Below are 25655 nucleotides of genomic sequence, written 5' to 3'. Positions count from 1 at the left end.
GCACTCTAGGACACACGAGGCGGGCTACGAGCATGCCGTGCTCGTCCTGAAACCATGTGTCCTAGTGGAGTGAGTCGACGTCGTACTTGCGGTCAGCGTTGTACTGGCACGAAATCCGGGCGCGGCGACGAGCGATCTCCTGGAGGCGGGCACGGCCGCTTGCTGGGACGGGGGAAATGGGCACCTGATGTGGGCTCAGATGCCATCCATTGGGAAGGTGGGAATCTAGCCATGGCAGCGGGATGCTGGTCTCCCAGTACCGGTGGCAGATGGCGACCTTGACGTAGGGCCGAAAGCCTGGCGCAGCCGTCGGAGGGGAGATGGAGAAGGATGCCGGCGAGGTGGAGTGGGTGGCCACGCTTCCAGATGAGGCGAACGGCGATCCCGCCTTGTGGTCGTGCTTGGTCTTCTTGCCGGGATGCCAGTTCCAGAACCCCATGGCCGGCGGGGAGCGAGGTGGGCGGCGGCGCTAGGCTAGGATTTGCTGTCTTGAAAGGAGGGAGCAATGGAGATGGTGGGGAGGTGAAAGTGAATGGAGAAGTGGAAGTCCACGGCTTCTTCATAAAAAAGGATGTGGTCGGGGCCGTCTGGCTGGCTGACCGGCGGGCCGGTCCATCCGTGTGCATTGACTTGAGTAGGTTGGATGGCCGACACGCAGGCTTGAGCGGACGACAAGAGTCCGTGCGCGCGTTCATTCTGTGTCCGTTTGACCGCAAAGCCAAACCAATTTTGCGTCTAGGATGGATGAGCCGGATCAGAAACATGCGCTTTTTGCAGATGAGATCGTGCGTTGCATCGGCTCATCTCTTTGTTTAGGCCCGGGTGATTTGGGTTCGTGTGTTGGAGTTGCACCGGCTCATCTCTTTGTTTAGGCCTGAACGATTTGGGGTTGGTGCGTTGAAGTTGGAGTTGGCCTAAATACATACTCCTTTTGTTTCGAATTATTTGTTTTAAATTTGTCTAGATATGAATGTATCTAGACTCATTTTAGTGCTAGATAACTTCGTATTAGACAAATGTAAAACAAGTACTCCCTCCGTCTCAGAATATAAGAGTGTTTTTCACATTAGTGTAGTATCAAAAACACTCTTATATTATGGACGGAAGGAGTAATTCGGAACGGAGGCTAGATACCTTCGTATTAGACAAATGTAAGACAAGTACTTCCAACGTCCCAGAATATAATAATGTTTTTCACATTAGTGTAGTACCAAAAACACTTTTATATTATAGACGGAGGGAGTAATTCGAAACCGAGGGAGTAGAAGTATAACCAAAGTGGCACATCATCCTGTCATAATTGTTACCCAAAGAAGGAAGAAATATCCTAGCATCCTGCCACTTGCACACGGGATGAATTGAGGAAGGAGGCACAGACAGGCGACAGCGACGTGGTGTGCCCCGCCCGCGGCAGCTGCTTCCTGCTCGCCGCACTCATCCGCCTCCACTTGAGTGAGCTCACGTCGCGTGGCGACAAGGATTTTCTGGTCCACCTCTCTCCGCCGCATGAACGCCACACATGAACGGATGAGACCTATTTTTGGAATCAACTCACTCCGGCGAGTCCAGCGTCAGCACCATTTTTTCCCCTTCAAGTGGTGGCCGATGTGTCCTTTTCGCCGCGGTTTTTGCGGCTCAGAGCTGCCCTCCGCTCCGCTGCTCTAGAAAAAGTGCCTCCGGGGAACAGAAATGTGAAGCTTTCATATCGCTTAGCCGAACCTCCGAGAGTAGAAACGGGACAAAAACTGTTCTGTTCCACAAATATTTAAGTGGCACGGACCCAAATATCTAGGGTGACACGTCAATGCCAAAAGGCCAACATGGCATGTCACACACACCGTGCATCTTTGCCCTGTTGGCCATAGGATTTACTACTTATTTAGGAAGGAGGCGGCACGGAGCGCCGCGTCAGCTCGTGTGGCCACTAGACAGAGAAACTCAAACCAGGGCAATTTCTTTCACTACTGACTCCAGAGCGCGGCGTCACCTCCGCCGTCGCCGCCGCAGTAGTCCCCGTTCCGCCAGCGCGCCTCCGTGGCATCGGCCGGTTGCGGAGGCTCGAGGAGCAGCCCCTCCGCGAAATCCGCGTAGTAGGAGCCCACCAGGTCCATTTCCCCGGACATGTCCAGCTCCAAGTCGAACTCGAACATGTCGCCGCCGCCCAGTGCGGCCGCCTGCACCTCCAACACTTTGTCCGCACAGCCAGGCTGCGACGCCGCCGGCGAGCCCAGGTCCATCACCCAGGACACGTCGAACTCGAAGTCGAACATGTCGCTGGCCAGTGCTGCCGCCGGCACCTCGAACACCCCGTCCGCAGCCGCACAACTGGGCTGCGGCGTCGCCCACGACCAGGAGCCGGCGTCATCCGCGCTGGAGGTGTCGAACACCTCGTCCACGGGAACGGTCGCGGCGCCGCTGGCGGCCTCCCGGCGCTGGAAGCCCGCGACGGCGGCGAGCGCCGCGCGCCGGACGTCGGCCAGGTCGGCGAGCGCCGACGGAACTGCGACTGCGAGCAGCCACGCGGAGTCCGCGAAGTTGAGGCACGCGGCGGAGCGGCCGCCCAGCGCGAGCATGGCGGCGTCGTGCGCGCGCGCGGCGGACTCGGCGATGACGTAGGTCCCGAGCCAGAGCCTGCACCCGCGCCTGCCGGGGACGCGCACCTCGCAGACCCAGCGGCCGGCTCCGCCCCGGCGCCGCACGCCTCGGTACACCGGGTGGCGCGTCTCCTTGAACTTGGTGCGCCCCGCGGGGCGCTTCGGCGGCGCCGCCGCGTGCTGGTCGCGCGAGGACGCCGACGTCGACGGGGAGCTCCATTGCTCGGTGCCCATGTCCATCTGCGCTGCTGCCGGTCGATCGGTGAACGGTGAGTGACTAGCTAGCTCGGTGCCGGCTTTAGCTTGGGATTATACTGGACCGTGGATGGATAACTCAGTGTCTTGTGTGGAGTGCGCTTTTATATAGTTTTGCTTGACGCGCTCGGAGCATGCGCGGGGCCGGCAATAAGTTGACGCGTGGCGTTTTGCAGCGTTAAGCCAGTGCAGCAACTTCCTTCTCAACATTCATTCGACGAGTGGGCAGCTTCGTTCTCACGAAATCACTAGTCAAGGAGCACTGCACCGCGTCATTTGTCGCAATCAAAGAATTTTCTTTTTTCGTAGATTTATTTATTTTAAATGTTTTATTTCTTAAACCGTGCGTCCAAATCTTAAACCGCTTTCATTGTTGGATTTCTCGCGTCGAGATTTCTAAAACTAAATTTCACGTTGATAGGTTTTAATGAAATTCTTATTCACAAAAAAACCAAACCAGAGCACATGTTTTTTTCCTTTTTGAAAGAGGCACGGCTGTAACTCTCGCGAAAGCAAAACTGTGATTCTCGCACAGAAAACATTTTTTTTTTTTCGTTTCCGAGAGGCACGGCCGTGACTCTGGCGAAAGCAAAACCGTGCCTCTCATGAAAGTAAAACCGTGACTCTCGCGAAAGAAAAAAAAAATAAAAAAATGCGTCTTTTCACAAAAAAAAATTCAAAAACTTTTTTTGATCCAAAAGCTAAGACCAATGGAAAACCGAAACGTCGAAAAACCCCGGGAAAAAATTATTTTTAAAAGCCGAAAACGCGTGCGGGAAAAAAATCCGAAGAAAGCAGCCGGAGCGCGACACGTGGCGAACGGTTGAGAGCACGACAAGTGGTGTTGATCGTTGTGAGGCTCCCGAAGAAGCGCTTGTTAACTTTTTTTTCTCAAAAAAAGAGCGCTTGTTAACTCGTTCTCAACATTCACTCGACGAGTGGACTGGGCTCCACTACCTGAGCCTATTGCGGCCCAAATAGAGGGAAGGCCATTTTCTTCCTTTCGGCCGCGTTCTTTTGGTTCAGTCCGACCGCACAGCCTTCCGGATTTTCAGCCTTCCTAGTTCCTAATTATCCACAGCACAAAGGCAATGCCAACAGTGACCAGAAGTACTATGTAATTTTACCCTTAGAAAAAAGAAGTTGCTATATAATTTTCCGAGAAGTTCTTCAGTCAAAACATTAAAGAGACTATGCAAATTTACATAATTTCTTTAGGTCAAACATTAAAGAGACTATGCAAATTTACATGAATTCTAGTCGTACAAATCAAGCGAAGTCCACTAAAAAAAAGGGCTCTACATGCTGTAATTCTACAAAAATAGCATCAACACCAGTATCTGGCCTGGTAATCACAAGCACACACCACAAGAGGCTGCAACACTCGAGTTCAACTAAAACAAAAGCCTGCTCTCTTTCCTCCACAATAATAAGATCGTGTCTTCACTATACAGAAGATGGACTACATAACTAATTTACATCTAAGGGGCCAAGAGAAACACTAAAACATTCACCGAGAGCATGTACAGCAGTGGCAGCAAGAGTACCGTCAGGAGAACCCAACTGCGGGCTGTTAGTCGAACAGCAGGCGTCGGCGCAGGGACTTGGGCATCCTTTTTGTCAGGTCCACCGGCGGTGATTTTCTTGAGCCAGCTCTCGACGACGACGACTCGCCCTCGACGACCGGCTTCTTTCCGGCTTCGTCTCCCGCCGCTTTCTTCGACCGGTAAAACTCCTTGATGCTGAGCTGAACCCCGCTGGGTCTTGGGCCCTTCGGTGTCTCCAACATGCTATCTGCTAGGCTCAGCTTGGATTTCCGTGATCTTGATTTTGCATCTTTCAGCCTCTGCAACCAATTCAGTGGATATTTTAGCCAGTGCTCAAGAGATAAATGCGATATAATGCAAATGTAGCTCAGTATAATGTCCACGTAGCATCATCATATGAGTTTACTTCTCATCCACAGGGAAGAAGGGAAGTAACCGATACGTACCTGGGCTTCCTGAAACCGCCGTGCATCATTAGGAAATGCAGCACTCATGAGCTGTATATCTTCATCGGTCAATAGATATACTTGATCATCATCCTTGAGTACTTGCGGCAGATCTGGCTCATCCAACGAGTCAGCAGATTCAATATTCACCGTTGCCTCCTCCTCTTCCTCCTCCTCCTCGTCATCATCCAAAACCACCACCTCAGCATGACTCTCCCCATCTAATTCTGGCTTGTTGTGAGACTCACCACCAGAAACAATACCACCAGTGGCCCTCTTCCATTTGACCAAGTAATAAGGGTGGCCATGTTTTATCTTAATGCGCTGAATCGAATGGAACTCATATTGGTCACAGAGAAGCAATGATTTACATGGAGATGAAGCCATTCTGCGCAAATATATAGTTGATAGCATAGGGAGCATGTGCTGTCGGACATACGACGGTTCCCAGTTCTGCATATAAGTTAGCAAGTCAACCAAATCATCAACTTTAGGCTCATTCCACTCAAGCTTTCGGTCACCACTTTCTGCAGACAGCATGATGATGACTCACTTAGTACATATCGATGAGGACAATCAACAGATTCTGATGTAGGTAAATAGTGAAGAACAAAGTAAGGATAATATAACTGGCACTTGCAGCAAGTTCAGAAGCTTCACTCTCAAGTACAGGTGACATTGAGAAATATTAACAGCAATGTTATTAACTTTTACCTTTATTATCCAAATTGTCATCACATAGATACAATCTAATTATCTCCTCATTTGGGAAATTTGTCTCAGCAGCTAATCTTTTGCACACCTTGATTTGCCAATTCTCATGTCTTCTCTGTGCTTTTAGATCACGCGCCTAAAATTGATTCCAACAAAGATACTATTAATAAAGAGAATTACGACCCATAAACCATTTAAGGGGAAGGAATTAGCACTGTATACTACTCCCTGGGTCATCTATTTTGGAACGGAGGGGGTACTACATTTTATTTGATTGAACAGAAATCATCAGAAGCATTATGACAGTGAACAAGCCAAGAAACCTGTTTTTGTGCATAATTCAATAAAGATAATGGATACAGGTATGCGGACACAAATTAGCAGCTGAGGCCTGAGGGTAGTGCTATCAAACAACCTTTGACAGGCTTAAGGAACAGTTTTTATCCAAAAAATTATACAATACACATGTTCTGAACTGTGGAATACACTGCTGAGAAGGTTATGCTTTACAGTAGATCAAGTGAGATTACCTTTTCACAGCTAGGACATTCACATATGAAACCAGCTGGTTTTTCCATGCAAAACTCTAATGAATCCACCAAGCAATAATTGCATCCAGTCTTGCTGTGATTTTTCTTGCTACCGGGGTGACCACAGTGTGAGCAGTGAGGCGATCTCGCAACTGGTGGGCTCTTTGTGGATGGTGATGGTAGATCATCAACATGGGCCTTGTCAAATCCTTCTAGGAATGGATAGATACCTTTACCAATTTCATGTAATCTGGAGAAGTAGAAATAAGATCAGGTTCAGAACTGCAATGTTGGGCATCTCATTATGCTACAAATTACAAGAATCTCTCATAAAAGTAAAGAACATACTTATCTAAAATCTGATCTTCATCAAATAACCGCACAAATCGAAGTGCGGTCTCAACACCAAAACCAGGCACCCCATGCAAATCATGGTCACTGCCGATAAGAAGTGCCATGGCTACCATTTGTTTCCTCTTCAATCCAATCCCAGACTCAATATCCGCTATGTTGTAGCACTCAAAAGGTTCCTGAAAGAAATTCCTGATCATCGCACCATGGTACAGGGAAAGTGGAAGCAAATAATTCATCTCATGTTATAAGAAGTATAACAGAGTGCCTACCTTACAATTTGACCGCATCACTTTTATGACAGTCTTAGCTCCAAAGAGAAAAGCATCACTGTCTGAAGTAATGCAGGCATCCACTTCACCCTCGTTGTTCAACTGAGCGCAAAGGGCTTCGGCTTCACCCTTTGCCCACAATACTGGCATTCCAAGATTTTTAAGCAATTCCTATGCGTTACAGAAAATCAATACTGTCAAAGATAGAAACTTTACCGGTTTTCATAGTAACCCTAGAGCAGCGAAATGCATCAGCAAACCTAGAATGGAAACTTACATACACTACTAACAAAATACTCCCTCCGTTCGGAATTACTTGTCGCAGAAATGGATGTATCTAGACGTATTTTAGTTCTAGATACATCCATATCCGAGACAAGTAATTCCGAACGGAGGGAGTATCTCAGAGGCTTATGAGCGCACACACACAAAGGATGATCAAATAGTGTTGATGCATTGCATTTCAGCCCAGCTTTCTGAACCAAATTAAATTCTAAATGCGTGAAGATGAAAACAGAATTTGTAAAGACATAGGCACTGACCACACAGTCCTTCACGCATCGCGTGAAAATAGCATTTCTCGCCTTCACCGGCGCCGGGGCACTGGCCTCCCCTTCCGCCTCCGCGCAGGACGACGCAGGTGGGTCCACCCCAGAGCCTCGGAAGAAGCGCGCGGCCCTGGCCTGCGACTTGAGCGGCGATGGCTCGCCGTCCACCACGAACACCGGGAAAGCACCCATCTGCAGCAGTTCCAAAGACGAAGCCAGCCAGTGAGTCAATAAACAGAGGAATCAAACACAAAGGAGTATTCCCAACACAGATTGGGCCGCGGCCGCATCTCCAAGATTGGCGCTTGAATAGCGCGGGAGGACCGCTGCGGGACGCAGGATGGCCCAATACCTCAATGCAGGAGACCAATCGCCGGGGAGCATCAGCAGACGGGAGAAATCGACGAGGAACATAACTGGAATCCAGAGACAGGAAGGGGGACAGAGGCCGTAGGGAGAGGCGAGGGGGGGGGGGGGGGGGGAACCGAACCGACCTTGGCGAAGAGGGAGAGCGTCCGGAAGAAGGTGTTGCGGACGTGGGGGCGGCGCGCGTGCGGGGAGCGCGCCCGGATGGCGGTGCTGTGGGAGACGATCCAGAAGGAGAGGTCGACGGCGACGCGGCGGCCGCGGAGGAACCCCGGCCCCTCCTGCCGCGCGTACGGCTTCAGGAGGTCCCAGAAGCTGCCCCCGACTCCCATCTCGCCTCCTCTTCTCCGGCGGCGTCGTCGTCGTTGTCGTCGCCGGACACGGCGGGGGTTCTAGGGCGCTCGGGCTCGGCGACTCGCGGTCGCGGGTCTGGCCGCTGCGGCTAATGGGCCGTTGGGTGGGTCGGCTCTCGGTGCCAGTGCCAAGTGGGCCTGGCCGCTGTGCGCTAGACGCGTTGTGGACGTTCGATTAGAAAAACTGAAGATTCCCTAAAAAAAAATAGAAAAACTGAAGCGGTTGCCTTTTGCGCCAGAAACTGAAATGATTTTTCGTTGTTCAAAAAAAGAGTATTCCCTTTTAAAGAAAACACAATTATTTTTTTTAAACACAGTACAAACGTAGATGCTTGATATGTCTCAAAGGTATATGTAAATTTTTATTGTTTCATCCTATTATATTATCACTTTTATGTATTTTTATACTAGCATTTTATATTATTTTTTGGATTAACCTTTTTTAACTTAGTGTGTTACAGTTTCTTTTTTCTACTCCCTGTGTACTCACTGTGTCCCAAAAAAGTGTCTTAAACTTGGTATAGACACTTTTTTTTGGACGGAGGAGTACTTGTTTTTTATTTCACATAAAATCTACTAGTGTCAAAACAATATGTCAATTTTTTTAAAAAAATCTGAACCAGAAGAGACCATAGAAGTTTCAAGGAAGGAGTGGACGACCACCAGAGGGGCCACACGGCTAGGAGACACGCCCTAGCCCTAGGGCGCGCCATCCAAGCATGTAGGGTCCACAACAACTGTCTTTGCTCGATTCCACCTCTATATATCCCTATAAAGACCGAAACCATCCGTCTTATTTAAAAAAAATCATCGCCACATGTTTCTGTTTCGCGAAGATCCAATTTGGAGGCTTGTTTCGGAGCTCTGTCGGAGGGGGAAGCCATTGCCAGAGTCTTTTTCATCAACCTTGACGCCTCCATGATGATGTGTGAGTAGTTCCATCAGAACCTTAGGGTCCATAGTACTCCCTCTGTCCGAATTTTTTTGTCCCAATCTTGTTCCTCAAATGGATGTATGTAGCAGTAACTTGGTGCTAGATACATCCATTTGAGGGACAAGGTTTTTCGGACGGAGGGGGTAGTAGCTAGATGACTTTCTCTCTTGTTGGATCTTCAATACAAAGTCCCCGTGAGCTTCTCACATGATCGAGATCAATTCGATGTAATCGGTGGTGTGTTTGTTGAGACATGATGAATTATAGTAAACTCTTTTAGGTTACTAGAAACTTGAAGTTCGTTTTCTTCTCAGACGGTTTGTTTGGTGCCTGAGGTTGCGATGCTGGCAGGTCCGCTTATGGCCTGGCCAAGAACTCTGTTGTTTTCTTTTCTGCTTCATCAATAAAATGGGGTAGGGGGGAGCCCTTTTCATTAAAAAAAAACTTCCGTGGAAAGGTAAGAGCTTGTGCCTGACTGTAGCTCTGTTTATTGTTTTGACAGGTGCACCTGACTGTACCACTTTTTTCAGTGTAAGATGACATTTTCTCTCCACCCTTGCAAAAAAGAAGTGGCTGACTTTTGTTTGTTTGCGTACCCCGAAGCACTGCATTATGAATTGTCAATCCCCAATGGTCGATGAAAGAAACATTTATGAGTCTCTCATAAAAAAGTAAAAGAGAAAAAAATGGTTCTGTTGTCAACTCCACCAAATTACAGATGCATGCGGATAGGCTCCATGTAGATGTAGTAGTCCTCGACATTATGTATGTAGCAAAAGAAAACTAAATGGAATATGTATTTGAACTATATTCTTTGCAGGTGTGTAGTCTGTTGCTGGTCGGTTAGTAGATGGCTATTTCTCAATAGGATGAGCACAAATAGTATGATACAATATCACAAAAGTCAGACACGGCGATCATTAGCTGGACCCGACACTAGTACTTCCTCCGTTTCACAATGTAGCGCATATATATTTTTCTAAAAGTCAAACTTTGTAAAATTTGACCAAGTTTGTAGAGAAAATCATATACATCTAGAATACCAAATACATGTGCTTAGATACATCACAAGACATACTTTCATATTATATACATTTGGTATTGTAGATATAAATAATTTTCTCTATAAACTTGGTCAAAGTTTATAAAGTTTGACTTTGTAGAAAATCTATATGCGCTACATTATGGAACGGAGGGAATATGATTTAATTCATGGAGAAGTTAAATGGATATGATAGTGAAAAATACATATGCAATTGTCTGCTGTCCAGCTGTGCGTATCAAACTTGATCTCCATCTTGTTTTAGCATGGATTTATTCAGCACTGGTTAATAATCAGTTCTTCCAACGTGCTGGAATCATTCCCCGATGGAAAGCTATATATACTGAGCACATACTAGTAGCACACCACCCATCCATCTTACTACCAAGAATCTGCCTGGGAGGAGCCCAAGAACTAATCATCAGCTTCTTGTTGCATCCTGGTATGGTTCACCTCATTGCTAAAATTCTTTTGTTCTTATCTGAATCTTCTTTTTTCTGACGGAAAACCGTATCGTCGCACCACCCGGTGTGCTCGTCTTATAGGTCATCTTACACTGTAGAAGAATGGTGAATTTCTCCAAGAAACTAACGACAGACCAGATTCCGGGATGGGAGGAGTATGTGTGGAATTTCCTCATTTTCTGATCAACTAGGATTGCCTCCTCTGTTGTTCTACTCTGTTTTTTCAGTCCTGATGAAACATCATATGTCTGCTTGTTTCTTTCAGGTACTACTTCAACTACAAATTGCTCAAGGCAAGAGTGAAGGTGTACACGGAGCAGACGAAGGAAGGCAATCACGACCGAAGACGTGTTCTGAAAGATTTCTCAAAGTTGCTCGACGATGAGGTTCCAACTTCTCGATAGCCCAATCGGCTTCACGCGTCATGAATCTCTCATTATAGATGATCTCATGTCGTTCCCCTTTCTTTTCAGATTGAGAAGATAGTGTTGTTCATGATAGAACAGCAAGGGCTGATGGCGTCGCGGCTCGAGGAGCTAGGGAAGCGAAGGGCGGTGCTCGAGGACATTCCACTGCTCCAGGAGATAACTGAACTGAGGGAGGACTACAGGGCAGTCGGCCATGATCTTGTCAGGCTTCTGAAGTTCGTCGATCTCAACGCGAACGCGGTTCGGAAGATCCTGAAGAAGTTCGATGAGCGTCTCGGGTATAAGTTCACGGATTACTATGTCAGGAGCAGATCCAACCACCCCTACTCTCAGCTCCAGCAGGTTTTCAAGCATGTGGTGAGTTGGCCAACATATATCTGGTTTCAAAATTGAAAATTCTGAACTTGAAGTTCAAAATTATTTTCATTCGAGCATTTGAATTTTAGATCCTTGAACTGTGAGTAGGGTATTGGAGCTGTGGTGGGGGCATTGTCTCGCAACCTCGGCGATCTCGAGGAGCGCGAAGGAAGTTACCTGAATATCTATGACCAGAACCCACTGGCCATTCCAAAGGTTCTTCAGTCTTGCGCTTTCTCTTTTCAGTAGAAATCCAGAAACAAACTGTGATCGTGTTGTTCTTATATGTGGCTAAAAATGATAAAATCTTGTATGTGGTGGCACCTGAAGGACCCCATAATCGACATGATCAAGGCGACGGCGGACAAGCTGACCAACTCGACCAACTTCCTGCGGTTCCTGGGGCAGCACGCGCTGATCAGGCAGGGGAGCATCCCCGACTCGCCGGAGGAGCAGCAGGTGTCGGAGGACAAGTACCACTTCATCTCCCTGGTGCTCAACCTGGCCAACACCTTCCTCTACATGGTGAACACGTACATCGTCGTCCCCACGGCCGACGACTACGCCACCAGCCTCGGCGCCGCCGCCACGGTCTGCGGCGTCATCATCGGCTCCATGGCCGTGGCGCAGCTCTTCTCCTCGGTCTACTTCAGCGCCTGGTCCAACCGCTCCTACTTCCGCCCGCTGCTCTTCAGCAGCGTCGTGCTCCTCCTCGGCAACGTCATGTACGCCCTCGCCTACGACTTCGACTCCCTCGCCATCCTCCTCGCCGGCCGCGTCCTGTGCGGGATGGGGTCGGCGAGGGCCGTCAACCGGAGGTACATCAGCGACTGCGTTCCGCAGAGGATCCGGATGCAGGCGTCCGCGGCGTTCGTCAGCGCCAGCGCCCTCGGCATGGCCTGCGGCCCGGCGATCGCCGGCCTGCTCCAGGTCAACTACAAGGTGTATTCGGTCACCATCAACCAGGACACCTTGCCTGGCTGGGTCATGGCTCTTGGCTGGCTCGCGTACCTGGTCTGGCTGTGGATCTCGTTCAGAGAGCCGGTTCTCGGTGACGCCGACGAGGAAGGTCACCGCCAGGGCTCCTCTCGTGGCTCCTCCAGCTTAGGATACCGGAAGCATGGGCTTGCGGGTGAGTATCTGCTGAAGCAGGACGCCCAGGGCGAGAGCGACCAGGAGGAGACGCCGGCTCCGGCGGCAGCGCCGTCGATCGCCGAGGCGTACAGGCTGCTGACGCCGTCGGTGAAGGTGCAGCTGCTGATCTACTTCATGCTCAAGTTCTCCATGGAGGTCCTGCTGTCGGAGTCCAGCGTGGTGACGAGCTACTACTTCGGGTGGAACACGAGCTCGGTGGCGGTGTTCCTGGCGGCGCTGGGTCTCACCGTGCTCCCCATCAACGCTGTGGTGGGCACCTACATCAGCAACATGTTCGAGGACCGGCAGATCCTGGTGGCGTCGGAGGCGGTGCTGCTGGCGGGCGTGGCGCTGAGCTTCCACGTGCCGGGCACGGCGTACACGGCGGCGCAGTACGTGTGCTCGGCGCTGCTGACGTTCGTGGCGGCGGAGGTGCTGGAGGGGGTGAACCTGTCGCTGCTGTCGCAGGTGATGCCGGCGCGGCTGTCCCGCGGGACGTGGAACGGCGGGCTGCTGTCGACCGAGGCCGGCACGCTGGCGCGGGTGGCCGCCGACGGGACCATCACGCTGGCCGGGTACCTGGGGCAGGGGGCGCTGCTGAACGCCACGCTGCTGCCGTCGCTGCTCATCTGCGCCGCGTCCATCGCCGCCACGCTCTCCACCTACAACTCGCTCTTCTACTAGCCAGCCAGCCAGCCAACCAGCGAGCGAGCGCCTTCGTCACGGTGTGTGTTTTTGTGTTGTTTGTGACTCGCGAGTGTAGGCGTGTGCTGCTCGGAACGTGGGATGGATGGCTCGGGGCACACGGGAAACCAACTGGACGGTGCGTCACAGCGTCAGCTTGGATTCATTTTGCAGCGATGTCTTTTTTTCTTCGAGAGTACGTCAATGACGTACCATATTTTTATAAAAGGCAAAAATATGTACAAAAAGTTGAGTATGATGCGAACATCACGCAAAAAAAAAACCACCCCACTCCAATTACAAAGCTTACTCTCTCACAAATCTATTTAACGCCTCAGCACCTAACACGGCATTTTTCCATTCTTTGATCTCAGACATAAGGCACCCTCTCTAATCCTTCGCATAGCCTGTTATACACAGAGCGAGCCGTGTATTTCCCCGACGCATCCGCCGGCCATGTGAACTTATCCGGTGAGTTAGCATCCCGCGGGAAAATTGGCGAGGGCATGGCAAAGGTGAAGAACCTGTATATGGCCAGTAAACGTGAGTTCACCCTCCACATCCTGAACCCAACTGTAAGCATGCTGAACCGTTCGACGATTCCGTTTCCCCAAGTCCACCATGTCAAGAATGAGCGGTGCGATATCAACAATGGCCGCACCATTCAGCCATCTATCTCTCCAAAAAAGGGTTTTGGCACCGTCTCCCACCTCAATGTTGACCAAACTGTCAAAAACTTGCCTTACCTCCTTATCCACTATCATATGCAAATTCTGCCACGGCCTGTCGGGGTCGGTTCTCCGAAGCCACTCCCATCTAACACAGAGTGCCAAAGCTTGTAACTGAAGGTTTTTGACATCAAGCCCTTTGAAGCAAACCGGTCTGCAAATAGTATCCCAAGCCACTAGACACTTCCGTCCATTTACTTTCTCTTCCGCTGTCCAGAAAAAAGCTCTCATCCATTTATCCAATTCCTCAAACACCCACTTCGGGGCATCCACGACCATGAAGTGATGCACCGGCCTCGCCGACATGACCGACTTGACAAGGATCAGCCGACCCGGTCGCTGTATGAGGCCTCTCTGCCAGGCCAGCACGAGCTTTTTGGCCTGGTCCATGATAGGTTGCCATTCCCCTTTCATTAACTGCCAGATCGCAAGCTGGAGACACAGGTACTTGCAAGGGAACTCACCAATATTACAATGCAGCATCGCCTCAACTCGGGCTTGATCAAGTTCACTACCACGGATGAGGATGGCCGACGACTTCTGATAGTTGACAGAGAGTCCCGATGCACCTCCAAAAACCTGCAGCGCGCTTCTGACAAAGCTGAGATCGCCTTCCGAGGGTCTAACGAAGATAGCCACATCATCCGCATAGATAGATACTCTTTGCATGGCCGTGATTCCACGAAAAGAGCTCAACACTCCCTCCTCAGCACCCTTGTTGAATATCTTCATGAGGACATCCATTGCAATCACAAACAGCAAAGGGGACACCGGGTCACCTTGTCTAAACCCACACGCATGCGCAATACTTCTCCCTGGTATACCATTGATCACCACCTTTGTCGAGGCCGTTCTGAGAAGGATTGAGATCCAACCAATCCACTTCGTCCCAAACCCCTTTCTCCTCAAGACCTCAAAGAGGAAAGGCCAAGATAAAGAGTCAAATGCTCATGAAATGTCCAGCTTGAGGAACACACCTGGTTCTTTCCTGTCATGTATCTTCCTAGCCACTTGCCTCACAAGCAGAAAATTGTCATGCAAGTTCCTTCCCTGTATAAATGCCGATTGGTTCGCAGCAACCACTTCCTTCATCATTTTTCTTGCCTTGAGCGCCAGCATCTTGGCGAACAGCTTGGCTGCGCTATGAGTTAAGCTGATAGGTCAGAAATCGCCCACAACTTCTGCGTCCGGCCTCTTGGGAATGAGCACAATGTGCGCCCGGTTTAGCTTGTCGAATCCTCGACCATCACCCACATACAACTTCATCATAATAGCCATCATGTTGTGCTTGATGATGGGCCAGGCTCGCTGGTAGAAAGCGCCAATGAAAGCATCCGGACCCGGATCCCGGTCCGAGGGCAGCTCTTTTATTGTGTTCCAGACTTCCTCCTCCGAGAAAATGCTCTCCAGCTCGTGCAAGTCGCAACCTTCCATGTCCAGAAAGTCTAGGTCGATACTTTCATCCCTAGCGCTCGCCATTCCCAGCAGTTCCTCATAGGCTTCCGTGAAAATTTCTCCCTTGCGCTCCTGATCCGTGGTGATCTCCTCCCCTTTCTTCACCTTGAGAATGAATTTTTTTGCTCTTCTCCCATTGGCCACAATCTGAAAGAGTTTTGTGTTGGCATCGCCCTCTTTCAGCCATCTAATCCTGGATTGTTGCCGCGCGATAGTTCTCTCCAAGGAAGCAAGCCCCAAAACTGCAAGCTTAAGTGTACGCCGAAGCCACAATTCCTTAGGGGTGAGCGATTTGATCTCCTGGACTCTGTCCAGCCGGAATATCACGTAGTTAGCCACGTCAATTTGTAGTTTGATATTTCCAACTTTGCGCTGCCCCCATGCTTGCAAGAACACCGCAATGTTTCTAATGAGCACGTCAAGCCTTTTGAAGGGATTAGTGATAGTGTCATCGCAAACCCAAGCCTCCTGTACCGCCTCTAGAAATCCATCAAGGTTCGTCCAAAAAATTTCAAACCGAAATCTCCTTTTAGGGCAAAACTGCGCACTTGTAGACAAGTGCAAGGGCGCATGATCGGATACATTTGTGGACAGTGCTTGCAACGGGCTATCCGAGAATAGCAACTCCCAATCAACAGACACTAAGACTCTGTCGATTTTAGTCATTACTGGAGCATCCCTTTCATTACTCCAAGTGAAGTTACGACCATGCATGTAGAGCTCTTTTAGTTCATGCTCATCAACAAAGTCCCTAAACTTCCTCATCATGGACCTATTGAGGTTGGCGTTATTCTTTTCCGAGGCACGTAGGATCATGTTAAAGTCCCCAAGAATCATCCATGGACCTTGACAAGCAGCCCTCCTATTCTTAAGCTCCTCCAAAAATTGTGTTTTGAGCTCATCTCCTTGAGGTCCATACACAACCGTGATCCACCAGGGCACACCCTCCTTATTGTGCACTAGTCCAGTGAGCGAGTTTTCATCTAGTGTAATGTTATCCACCTCCATCACCGTTTTGTCCCAAGCCAAAAGTACACCACCACGAGTATCATGCGCCGGAAGGTAAGCGAAGCCGTCAAGCGACGGGCCAATGCATTGCATAGCTATGAAGGGATCAATTACATCAAGTTTAGTCTCTTGTAGGCATACAAGGTTTGCTTTCACCGAGGTCACAAACTCCCTAACAGCCTTCTTTCTAGCCGGGCTGTTTAGGCCCCTAACATTCCAACATAAAATGTGCGGGTTTAGATCCATGGAATGTAAGGTGCAGTCGACACCAAATGCACACCTAGACCTAGTGCGCCACGACCGAGAGACCCACATCCGAACACAGCTCGTTCCCCGATGGCACCTCCTTGCCAAATAGCGCCGCTATCACCCTGACATGTTGCGAGAGCAGGGGGAGTCGAATAGCTATTGTAGTTCGTCTACTATTGCTTCATCCACCTCCAGGTCTTGTGGCGCCAATTAAGGCGCGTGCATGAGTACGTTCTCCGCCGGTGATGCCCAACCCTGCTTGCTCTGAGGTGCATGCTTCGTCGCGCGTGTAGTACATCGTGGCGTGAAGGGCTCCGCCTCGGGCCTGAGACCAGCTGCTTGGACTTCCTTTAGGAGAGGCGGGGCCAGCTTCTTGACGAGGCACCAGCAGAACCACTTAAGCTTATCAAAGGCAACCACCTCCTGAGGTCTCATTCCTCCCACGTTGGTGTGACCCCAAATGATGTCGTTAAAAATATTGTCAGTAAGGTGAACCAGAGAAATACTAAAAAATATATAGTTCTTGCCAGACACTATGAGAAAAAAAACAAGCTATTGATGCACATTGCAGCAAGACGGTAATACATATTTTCATTGGACATGTTCCTGTCCAACTTGTTGCACCGGAGGACGTCGAGCTACGATTCAGAACTCCATGCAGGCAAACACATCTACGTGAGCATACAAGGAAGTAGTACTAGTTTGTTTGTCTTTTTATGATCAGTGTGCCGTATTTTTAAATTAGTTAATTAGTGATTAAATATGACAGAGGAACGAGAAAGTTGGATTAGTACTAGTAGCAGTACGTGGCTATGTTCACGTTTGAGTCCAACTAGTATTCGGTCCATAATAGGAGTCCAGGACGGTGTACCTTGTGCCTGCGTGCACTATTAATAGGGCCAGCCCGCCGTGTATCTAGGTCAGTTTGGATTACGTTTGTTAAACCAATAACTCGCCATGTTTCGGCGGCCAAGTTCTGCGTATTTTTGTTGAGAATCCAGCTAGGGTTTGTGTTCTTGGCAAGGAGATTAGATGGGCCAACCTCTAATTTGCTGCCGATTCTTGTTGAATCGCCCATGCACTTCTTCTGCTCGAGGATGTACGTGTAGTTCTGGCTGGTTTGCATCTATAGGATTGTAAGCTTGCTGTTTTCTTTTCCTATTATTTGGTGTACACTGGAGATTGGACTTGGAGTTGCCGAGTTTGTATTGTGAAAGATTTGGGAAAAAGCGTTCGCGCCATCGATTTTCTGTCGAGGGTTGCATCAAGTGGTATTTAGAGCAAGGTTGATCACGTTACAATTTTTTTCCTCGGCTATTTGATTCAATTGTTTGAAAGATGGTGAACTCGCGACATGAGAAATCTGATCATGAGGAGGGCGATGAACTTTCGGAGGATCTGAATAAAAGTGATGATTTATGTATCCATCTGATGTCGATCAAATGGAGCGAACAAGAAGCTTGGGACAAGGGTTGAGGAGTTGTCTGCAAATATTGTTGGCGTCGAGGACAGGTTGAACGAGCGTTTGACTGCCAGCGACCGACATCGCACTGATAGTCTACAGGTGGTGACTGCGAGTCTTAATCGGCTCACCGCAGCAGTTCAGCGCCTTCACGCGAGAGATGTGGCACCCCGACAGTCCTGCTCACCACGACGACGTCGTGACCATGACAATGACGATGATGGTGATTTTTCTGAGGATTCCGATGCCCATGGAGGCTTACCTCACTGACCACGGCATGATGCTGAGGCTCACCGCCATGCTGGGCAGCGTCGTGACTATGGCGGCAATGGTGCCCACGAGGATGATGGTTTGGGTCGAATCAAGATAACCATACCTGAATTCTCTAGACGTTGTGTTGACCCGGAGAAATATTTGGAGTGGGAGATGCGCGTAAATCAGATTTTTGATGGTCACAACTACGCCGAAGAGAAGAAGGTTCGTGTTGCATCAATGGAATTTAGAGAGTATGCTCTTGTATGGTGGGATAATAAGAACCGTACTCACGAGCGACCAGCGACATGGGCTGACATGAAGCGAATCATGAGGGAACGTTTTGTGCCTGCTTATTACACTCGCCAGCTTCACAGTAGACTGTGTCGTCTAGTGCAAGGCACAAAATCAGTTGATGAGTACTATAAAGAGATGCAAGTTTTGATGATCCATACAGCTGTGCATGAGTCTGCGGAGGCGACCATGGTACGTTTCTTTGAGGGGTTAGAAGAAAAGATTCGCGACCGTGTTGATTTAATGCAATATAATGATATTCATGAGTTGCTTCATCAAGCGGAGCGTGCTGAATATTGGGTATTGGAGAAGCAAGCTTCAGAGACTCGTCCCACTTACAACAGTGGGCGACATGGTTCTTCTCCTATTGATGATGGGTTTAGTGCTAAACCGACTCCTTCTTATAAGCTGGGAGGCATTGAATAGAGCAAAGTGGCGGCTGCGCCAAAGGAGGTTTCTCAGGTTTCATCTAGTGCGACGTCATCGCATCACCGTAATATTATTTGTCACAAGTGTGGAGGACGTGGACACATGAAGCATGAATGTTCCAATCAACGCAGGGTTCTACTTGTTGATGTGGAATATATTTCAGAATCTGAAGATGAGACGCCTAAGTTAGATGATGGAATCGAAAGAGGTCATGGTGATACCATACTATGTTATCCTCAAGATGATCCTGATATGGAGAGTTTGCTAGCACATAAGGTCCAGCGAGATGACATGGTCATTTTTGAACCAGGTCAGCGACGGAGTATTTTTCAAACTGCATGTACCATCAAGAGAGAAGTGTGCAAACTGATAATTGATGGCGGCAGTGCTAGCAACATGGTTAGCAAGGATGTGGTGGAGTCGCTTTCGTTGCCAACATGGGCGCATCCAAAACCATACTATATGAAGTGGATAAATGATGTGGGCAAAGTAAAGGTAGCACATAGAGTGAAGGTGCTTTTTTCTGTTGATGGCTATGTTGACAAAGTGGAATGCGACATTATGCCATTACATGTCTGTCATCTTATATTGGGACGTCCGTGGCAGTATGATGTTAACGCTCTTCATCATGCACGAACAAACAAGTACACTTTTATGCATAAGGGTGAGTTTTATTCTATTTTTCCCAAGGATGCAAAGAATATAAAGTGTACCATTGAGGTGTTCAATAAAAAATCTGCAAGGAATAGGTTGAAACCGAGGACGGTTTTGTAACGCCCTCGATGCGGCTATAGCTCTCACGTGTCGAGGCACGACTTAGAGACATAACCGCATTGAAAGCAATGTCGCAAGCTAGGCAATCTTCACAACATCCCATGTAATGTAAATAATAAAGGGGAGAAACATAGTTGGCTTACACTCGCCACGTCAATCAAGTACATAAATAGCATTACAACATTCAAAACACTCACGGTCCGACTACGACACCAAAATAAAAGATAACCCAACATGCGACACGGTCCCGATCACCCCAACTGGGCACCACTACCGATCATCAGGGAAAGACACGTAGTATCGTTGTGAGTCCTCGTCGAACTCCCACTTGAGCTCAAGCACGTCATCTGGAACGGAATCATCAGGCCCTGCATCTGGTTTAATAGTAATCTGTGAGCCACAGGGACTCAGCAATCTCGCACCCTCGCGATCAAGACTATTTAAGCTTAATAGGTAATCACGGTAACTCACACTGTTGATTCATTTTAATTAAGTTAAGGTTCAAGTTATCTACAACCGGACATTAACAAATTCCCATCTGCCCATAACCGCGGGCACGGCTTTTGAAAGTTCAAATCCCTGCAGGGGGGTCCCAACTTAGCCCATGACAAGCTCTCACGGTCAACCAAGGAATAGACCTCCTCCCGAGACGTTCCGACCAGACTCGGTATCCCGGTTCTTCAAGACACTTCGACAGGTTAAAACAAATCCAGCAACACCGCCCGAATGTGCCGACAAATCCCGATAGGAGCTGCACATATCTCGTTCTCAGCGCACACTCAGATAGGTCAAGCTACGAGTAAAACCAACCCTCGAGTTTCCCCGAGGTGGCCCCGCAGGCTGCCTGGTTCGGACCAACACTCAGAGGAGCACTGGCCCGGGGGGGGGGGGTTAAAATAAGATGACCCTTGGGCTCCAGAAACCCAAGGGAAAAAGAGGCTAGGTGGCAAATGGTAAAACCAAGGTTGGGCATTGCTGGAGAAGCTTTAATCAAGGCGAACTATCAAGGGGTTTCCATTATAACCCAACCGCGTAAGGAACGCAAAATCTGGGAACATAACACCGGTATGACGGAAACTAGGGCGGCAAGAGTGGAACAAAACACTAGGCGAGAGGCCGAGACTTCCACCCTTTACCAAGTATATAGATGCATTAAGATAACATGGCAATATAATGATATCCCAACAAGTAAATAATGTTCCAACAAGGAACAATCTCCAATCTTCACCTGCAACTAGCAACGCTATAAGAGGGGCTGAGCAAAGCGGTAACATAGCCAATCAACGGTTTGCTAGGACATGGTGGGTTAGAGGTTTGACATGGCAATTTGGGAGGCATGATAAGCAAGTGGTAGGCATCGAAGCATAGGCATAGCAAAAGAGCGAGCATCTAGCAAAGCAAAGATAGTAGTGATTTCGAGGGTATGATCATCTTGCCTACAAAGTTGTCAGAGTTGACTGGATCCTCGAAAGCAAACTCAACGGGCTCCTCATTAGCGAACTCGTCTCCCGGCTCTACCCAAATAAGACAAACAAGCAAATGGAGCACAATCAACCACGTGCAAACTCAAACAACATGATGCAAAGATGGTATGCTATGCGGGATGCATATGCAAGAATGGACAAGTAATGCATGAACCTGGCCTCAACTTGGAAATCCAAGTGTGTCAATGGAAAGATGAGATGAAATCGCTTGAAAACGATATAAAGAACACCGGAATCGGAGTTACGGTTTGGAAATGGCAAGCGATTCAAATATGACCACGTTCTGCGATATACAGCAAGTAGCCATCTAAATGCAACAAGATGAACATGCTACAGCACTCAAACATGGCATCAAAATACATGGCAGGAATTCATTCATGAAGCTTAACAAAAGTCTAGCACTGAGATACGACCAATTCATCCATTAACAGGTTCAAACAAGCATGGGAAAAATGTATTTGGTAAACAGATCTCAGACTTAGTGAAATTAACACTTGTCTGGAATTTCAGATCAGATAGCACTCTTTGGAGCATGAAAACTATATGATACAGGACCTGAACATGGCAAAGTAAATCATGGCATGGAGCTACTCAAAGATCTTAACAAAAGTCCCTTAGTGACCTTGAGCCAAAAGGGATCAGAAAATACATTTGCAAGCATGTGAACATGGCAAAAACATAATCAGTTCTCAGACTTGGTGAAAACTGGAGCATGCTGAAACAGATATCAAGTAGGCATGTTTACGAGCTCGATGCACTCACTACAGAGCAAGTAATGACAATCTAAGCATACACCCATCAAGAATGCACAAAATACAAGCTAGACATGGCAAAAACAATAGCATAGCATGCACGGATCAACTACAACATCCTCGGCCAAATTGCTAACAAGTAGACAATCTGCCTAGATTCACGAAATGACAAAAGTAGAGCTCGATTGACTCAAGCTAGGGTGCTCCATAATTGCAAACAAAGACATGGATGGATAGAGCACTACAAGATTAACAAAACATCCTTACTGATCATCCTCAAAAGAGGCACGGATCACTAGGAAACAACATGAACATATGGCCATATGAGATAAACAGTCCAAGGACTTGGTGGAAATGCTAAGTCCCTGAAATCAGCATTAACAAATGCCTCACTTTGCAAGCTTGTGCTAGTCACCACACACATCACAAAAATACATGGGTTGCACCTCTGGATAGATGGCAAAACATATAACAAAACACATGTAGAGCACCTGGGCATATCATGCACACAATAATCATGGCAAATATGAAAAATATCCAATTGGAGCAGCAGATCTGACAATTATCTCAAATAGCATTCTTCTAACAGCATTTCGGGCATCAAGATGAACTCAAATGAAAATGATGCAATGAGATGAAATGATGTACTATCTGAGATGAACATTTTGATATGCTATATGCCCAAAACGGAGTTACGGATGAGGAGTTACGATGCGATGAACAGGAGCAAATAATTAGGGTTTCGGGGCAAAAGTCAACCCAAACGGGATCTCAGATCTAGATCCGGACAACACGCGGATCGAGGTTGGCCGGAGCTTCGCCGGAGTTCCTGTACGCCGGTGGATGAGGTGGCCGGAGTTTGTGGTTGCGGTGGCCGGCCAAAGGAGGACGAGGACGGAGAGGAGGCGGACGGCGTGGTGGCCGCGGGTTGCGGTGACCGGGGCGGCGGTCGCCGGGCGCGGGGACGAAGGGCGCGGGGCGCGCGGGGAGCCGCGGGCCGGGGAGGGCCTCCCGCGGGCTCGCCGGGCCGGCGGTGGAGGAAGGCGGCAGCGACACGTGGCGTGGCGTGGTTGGTCGGTGGCGGCGGCGGACAACGTCCGGCTCCGTCCGGACGTGTCCGGCGGCGGCGGAGGAGATTTTTTTAGGGTGAGAAGGAGGGGATCCGAGATTTGGAATGGGGGAGGTATATATAGGCATAGAGGGAGCTAGGAGTGTTCAAATGAGGTGCGGTTTTCGGCCACGCGATCGTGATCGAACGCTCTAGATGATGGAGAGGGTTTTGGTGGGTTTTGGGCCAAATTGGAGGGGTGTTGGGCTGCAACACACACGAGGCCTTTTCGGTCCCTCGGTTAACCGTTGGAGTATCAAACGAAGTCCAAATGGTACGAAACTTGACAGGCGGTCTACCGGTAGTAAACCAAGGCCGCTTGACAAGTCTCGGTCCAATTCGGAAATGTTTAATCCCCACACATGAAAAAAGGTAGAATTGACCACCGGAGGAGAACGGAGCGCCGGAGTGCAAAATGGACAACGGGGAAAATGCTCGAATGCATGAGATGAACACGTATGCAAATGCAATGCACATGATGACATGATATGAGATGCATGACAAAGACAACAACACACGGAGACAAAGACCCGAACCCGAGAAAATAAAATAACTTAACGCCGGAAACGGCAAGAGTTGGAGTACATATTGGGTAAATCACATCCGGGGTGTTACAACACTCCACCACTACGAAAGGATCTCGTCCCGAGATCTAGGACTGAAAGAATGCCGGGTACTCAGAACGGAGGTGATCCTCGCGTTCCCAGGTAGCTTCACGGTCGGAATGGTGTGGCCACTTGGCTTTGAGGAATTTGATTGACTTGTTGCGAGTCTTGCGTTCAGTCTCTTCAAGAATAGCAACGGGGTGCTCACGATAAGAGAGATCTTCTTGGAGCTCAATGTCCTCAAAGTTGACGGTGCGGTCAGGAGTCTTGAAGCACTTTCGGAGCTGAGAGACATGGAACACATCATGCACATTTGCAAAGTTTGAAGGAAGCTCGAGTGGATAGGCGAGATCGCCTCTCTTGCTGACAATCTTGAAAGGTCCCACGTATCTAGGGGCAAGCTTCCCTTTGATACCGAAGCGACAAGTACCTTTCATAGGAGAGACGCGGAGGTAAACATGATCTCCGATTTCGAAAGCCAAATCACGGTGCTTACTGTCATAGTAGCTCTTCTGGCGGGATTGGGCTGCTTTGAGGTTATCTCGAATGACTTTACACATTTCCTCTGCCTCTGTGATTAAGTCATTACCCAAAAGCTGACGTTCACCGGTTTCAGACCAATTGAGAGGGGTACGGCACTTCCTGCCATATAGAATTTCAAATGGGGCCTTGCCCGAACTTGCTTGAAAACTATTGTTGTAGGAGAATTCAGCATAAGGAAGACAATCCTCCCACTTCATGCCGAAGGAGATCACACAAGCCCTGAGCATATCTTCAAGAATCTGCTTGACACGCTCGACTTGACCGCTAGTTTGAGGATGGAAAGCTGTGCTGAAGCGGATGTTGGTGCCCATGGCCTTCTGAAAAGAATCCAAAAACTTGGAGGTAAAGATGCTGCCACGGTCTGAAGAGATCACTTGTGGAATACCATGCAGAGAGACAATCCGAGAGGTATAGAGTTCCGCCAATTGAGCTGAAGTGATTGACTCCTTGATAGGCAGAAAGTGAGCCACTTTAGTGAGTTTGTCGATAACAACGAATATAGCATCATTGCCACATTTGGACTTTGGAAACCCAGTCACGAAGTCCATTTCAATGTGGTCAAACTTCCATTCTGGAATGGCAAGAGGTTGGAGGAGACCAGCTGGCCTTTGGTGTTCTGCCTTCACTCTTCTGCAGACATCACATTCATTCACGAATTGAGCAATCTCGCGCTTCATTTGAGTCCACCAATAAGCCTGCTTGAGGTCCTGATACATCTTCGTGCTCCCAGGGTGGATGGAGAGGAGAGAATTGTGAGCCTCGTTCATGATCACTTTACGAAGGTCACCTTTGGGCACAACAATACGATCCTCGAAGAAGAGAGTATCCTTGTCATCAAGGCGGTAGCACTTGTACTTGGGTGACTCTTGGCAATCCCAATCTTCACCTTTTTCACCATAGCATCAAGAAGCTGAGCTTGGCGAATCTGGTCTTCCAAGGTACGAGAGACTTGAAGGTTGGCGAGGAAACCTTGAGTAACAACTTGCAGATTAAGTTTGCGGAAAGCTTCACAAAGCTCGGGTTGATAAGGCTTGAGAATCAGACTGTTGCAATAAGCCTTCCTGCTCAATGCGTCAGCAATCACATTGGTCTTGCCCGGAGTATACTCGATACTCGGATTATACTCTTGAATCATTTCGACCCATTGAGTCTTCCTGAGGTTGAGATTAGGCTGAGTGAAGATGTACTTGAGACTCTTGTGATTAGTGAAAATGTCCACTTTTCTTCCCAATAAGAGATGTCTCCAAGTCAAAAGAGCATGCACAACTGCCGCCAACTCGAGATCATGAGTGGGGTAGTTCTTCTCGTTGGGCTTCAACTGGCGAGAGGTATAAGCCACAACTTTCTTCTCTTGCATCAACACTGCGCCAAGACCTTGGAGAGAGGCATCACAAAAGACCTCGTACGGTTTGGATTCATCAGGCGGAGTCAGAACTGGAGCAGTGACCAATTTCTCTTTCAGAGTGTTGAAAGCAATGCCACACTCCGGAGAC

General features: G+C 48.7%; 3 protein-coding genes and 1 pseudogene across 4 annotated transcripts; 2 read left to right on the top strand and 2 right to left on the bottom strand.

The window, feature by feature from the left end:
• Positions 1–1180: 1180 nt before the first annotated feature.
• On the bottom strand, positions 1181–2834 carry LOC147972310 (dehydration-responsive element-binding protein 1H-like). Its single transcript, XM_087521386.1, has one exon. It carries the CDS (start codon positions 2832–2834, stop codon positions 1962–1964), a length of 873 nt encoding a protein of 290 aa, XP_087377512.1. The 3' UTR covers positions 1181–1961.
• On the top strand, positions 2727–13147 carry LOC125530809 (SPX domain-containing membrane protein OsI_32082-like). 2 transcript variants are annotated; one of them, XM_087521384.1, is made up of 8 exons: positions 2727–2863; positions 9413–9441; positions 10218–10394; positions 10498–10571; positions 10682–10802; positions 10890–11201; positions 11310–11417; positions 11532–13147. In XM_087521384.1, the coding sequence occupies exons 4-8, from the start codon at positions 10519–10521 to the stop codon at positions 13017–13019; spliced, it is 2082 nt and encodes a 693-aa protein (XP_087377510.1). In that variant the 5' UTR covers positions 2727–2863; positions 9413–9441; positions 10218–10394; positions 10498–10518; the 3' UTR covers positions 13020–13147. The 2 variants fall into 2 exon arrangements, with proteins under 2 accessions (XP_087377510.1, XP_087377509.1); XM_087521383.1 differs by having other exon boundaries at positions 2744–2863; positions 9413–10394.
• On the bottom strand, positions 4245–8466 carry LOC147972309 (5'-3' exonuclease family protein). The gene is made up of 8 exons (XM_087521385.1): positions 7752–8466; positions 7252–7449; positions 6710–6880; positions 6435–6616; positions 6087–6336; positions 5557–5692; positions 4843–5369; positions 4245–4695 (listed from the first exon to the last, which is right to left on the bottom strand). Exons 1-8 carry the CDS (start codon positions 7953–7955, stop codon positions 4423–4425), a joined length of 1941 nt encoding a protein of 646 aa, XP_087377511.1. The 5' UTR covers positions 7956–8466; the 3' UTR covers positions 4245–4422.
• A 5458-nt stretch (positions 13148–18605) lies between the features above and the next one.
• Positions 18606–19670, top strand: LOC147972308 (uncharacterized; annotated as a pseudogene).
• Positions 19671–25655: the final 5985 nt, after the last annotated feature.

The sequence above is a fragment of the Triticum urartu genome, chromosome 5A, assembly GCF_056163025.1.
Source record: "Triticum urartu cultivar PI428250 chromosome 5A, HENAU_Tu73, whole genome shotgun sequence".
Taxonomy (NCBI): domain Eukaryota; kingdom Viridiplantae; phylum Streptophyta; class Magnoliopsida; order Poales; family Poaceae; genus Triticum; species Triticum urartu.
Note: the sequence above shows the minus strand (reverse complement) of the source record. Positions and strands in the feature narration are given on the sequence as shown.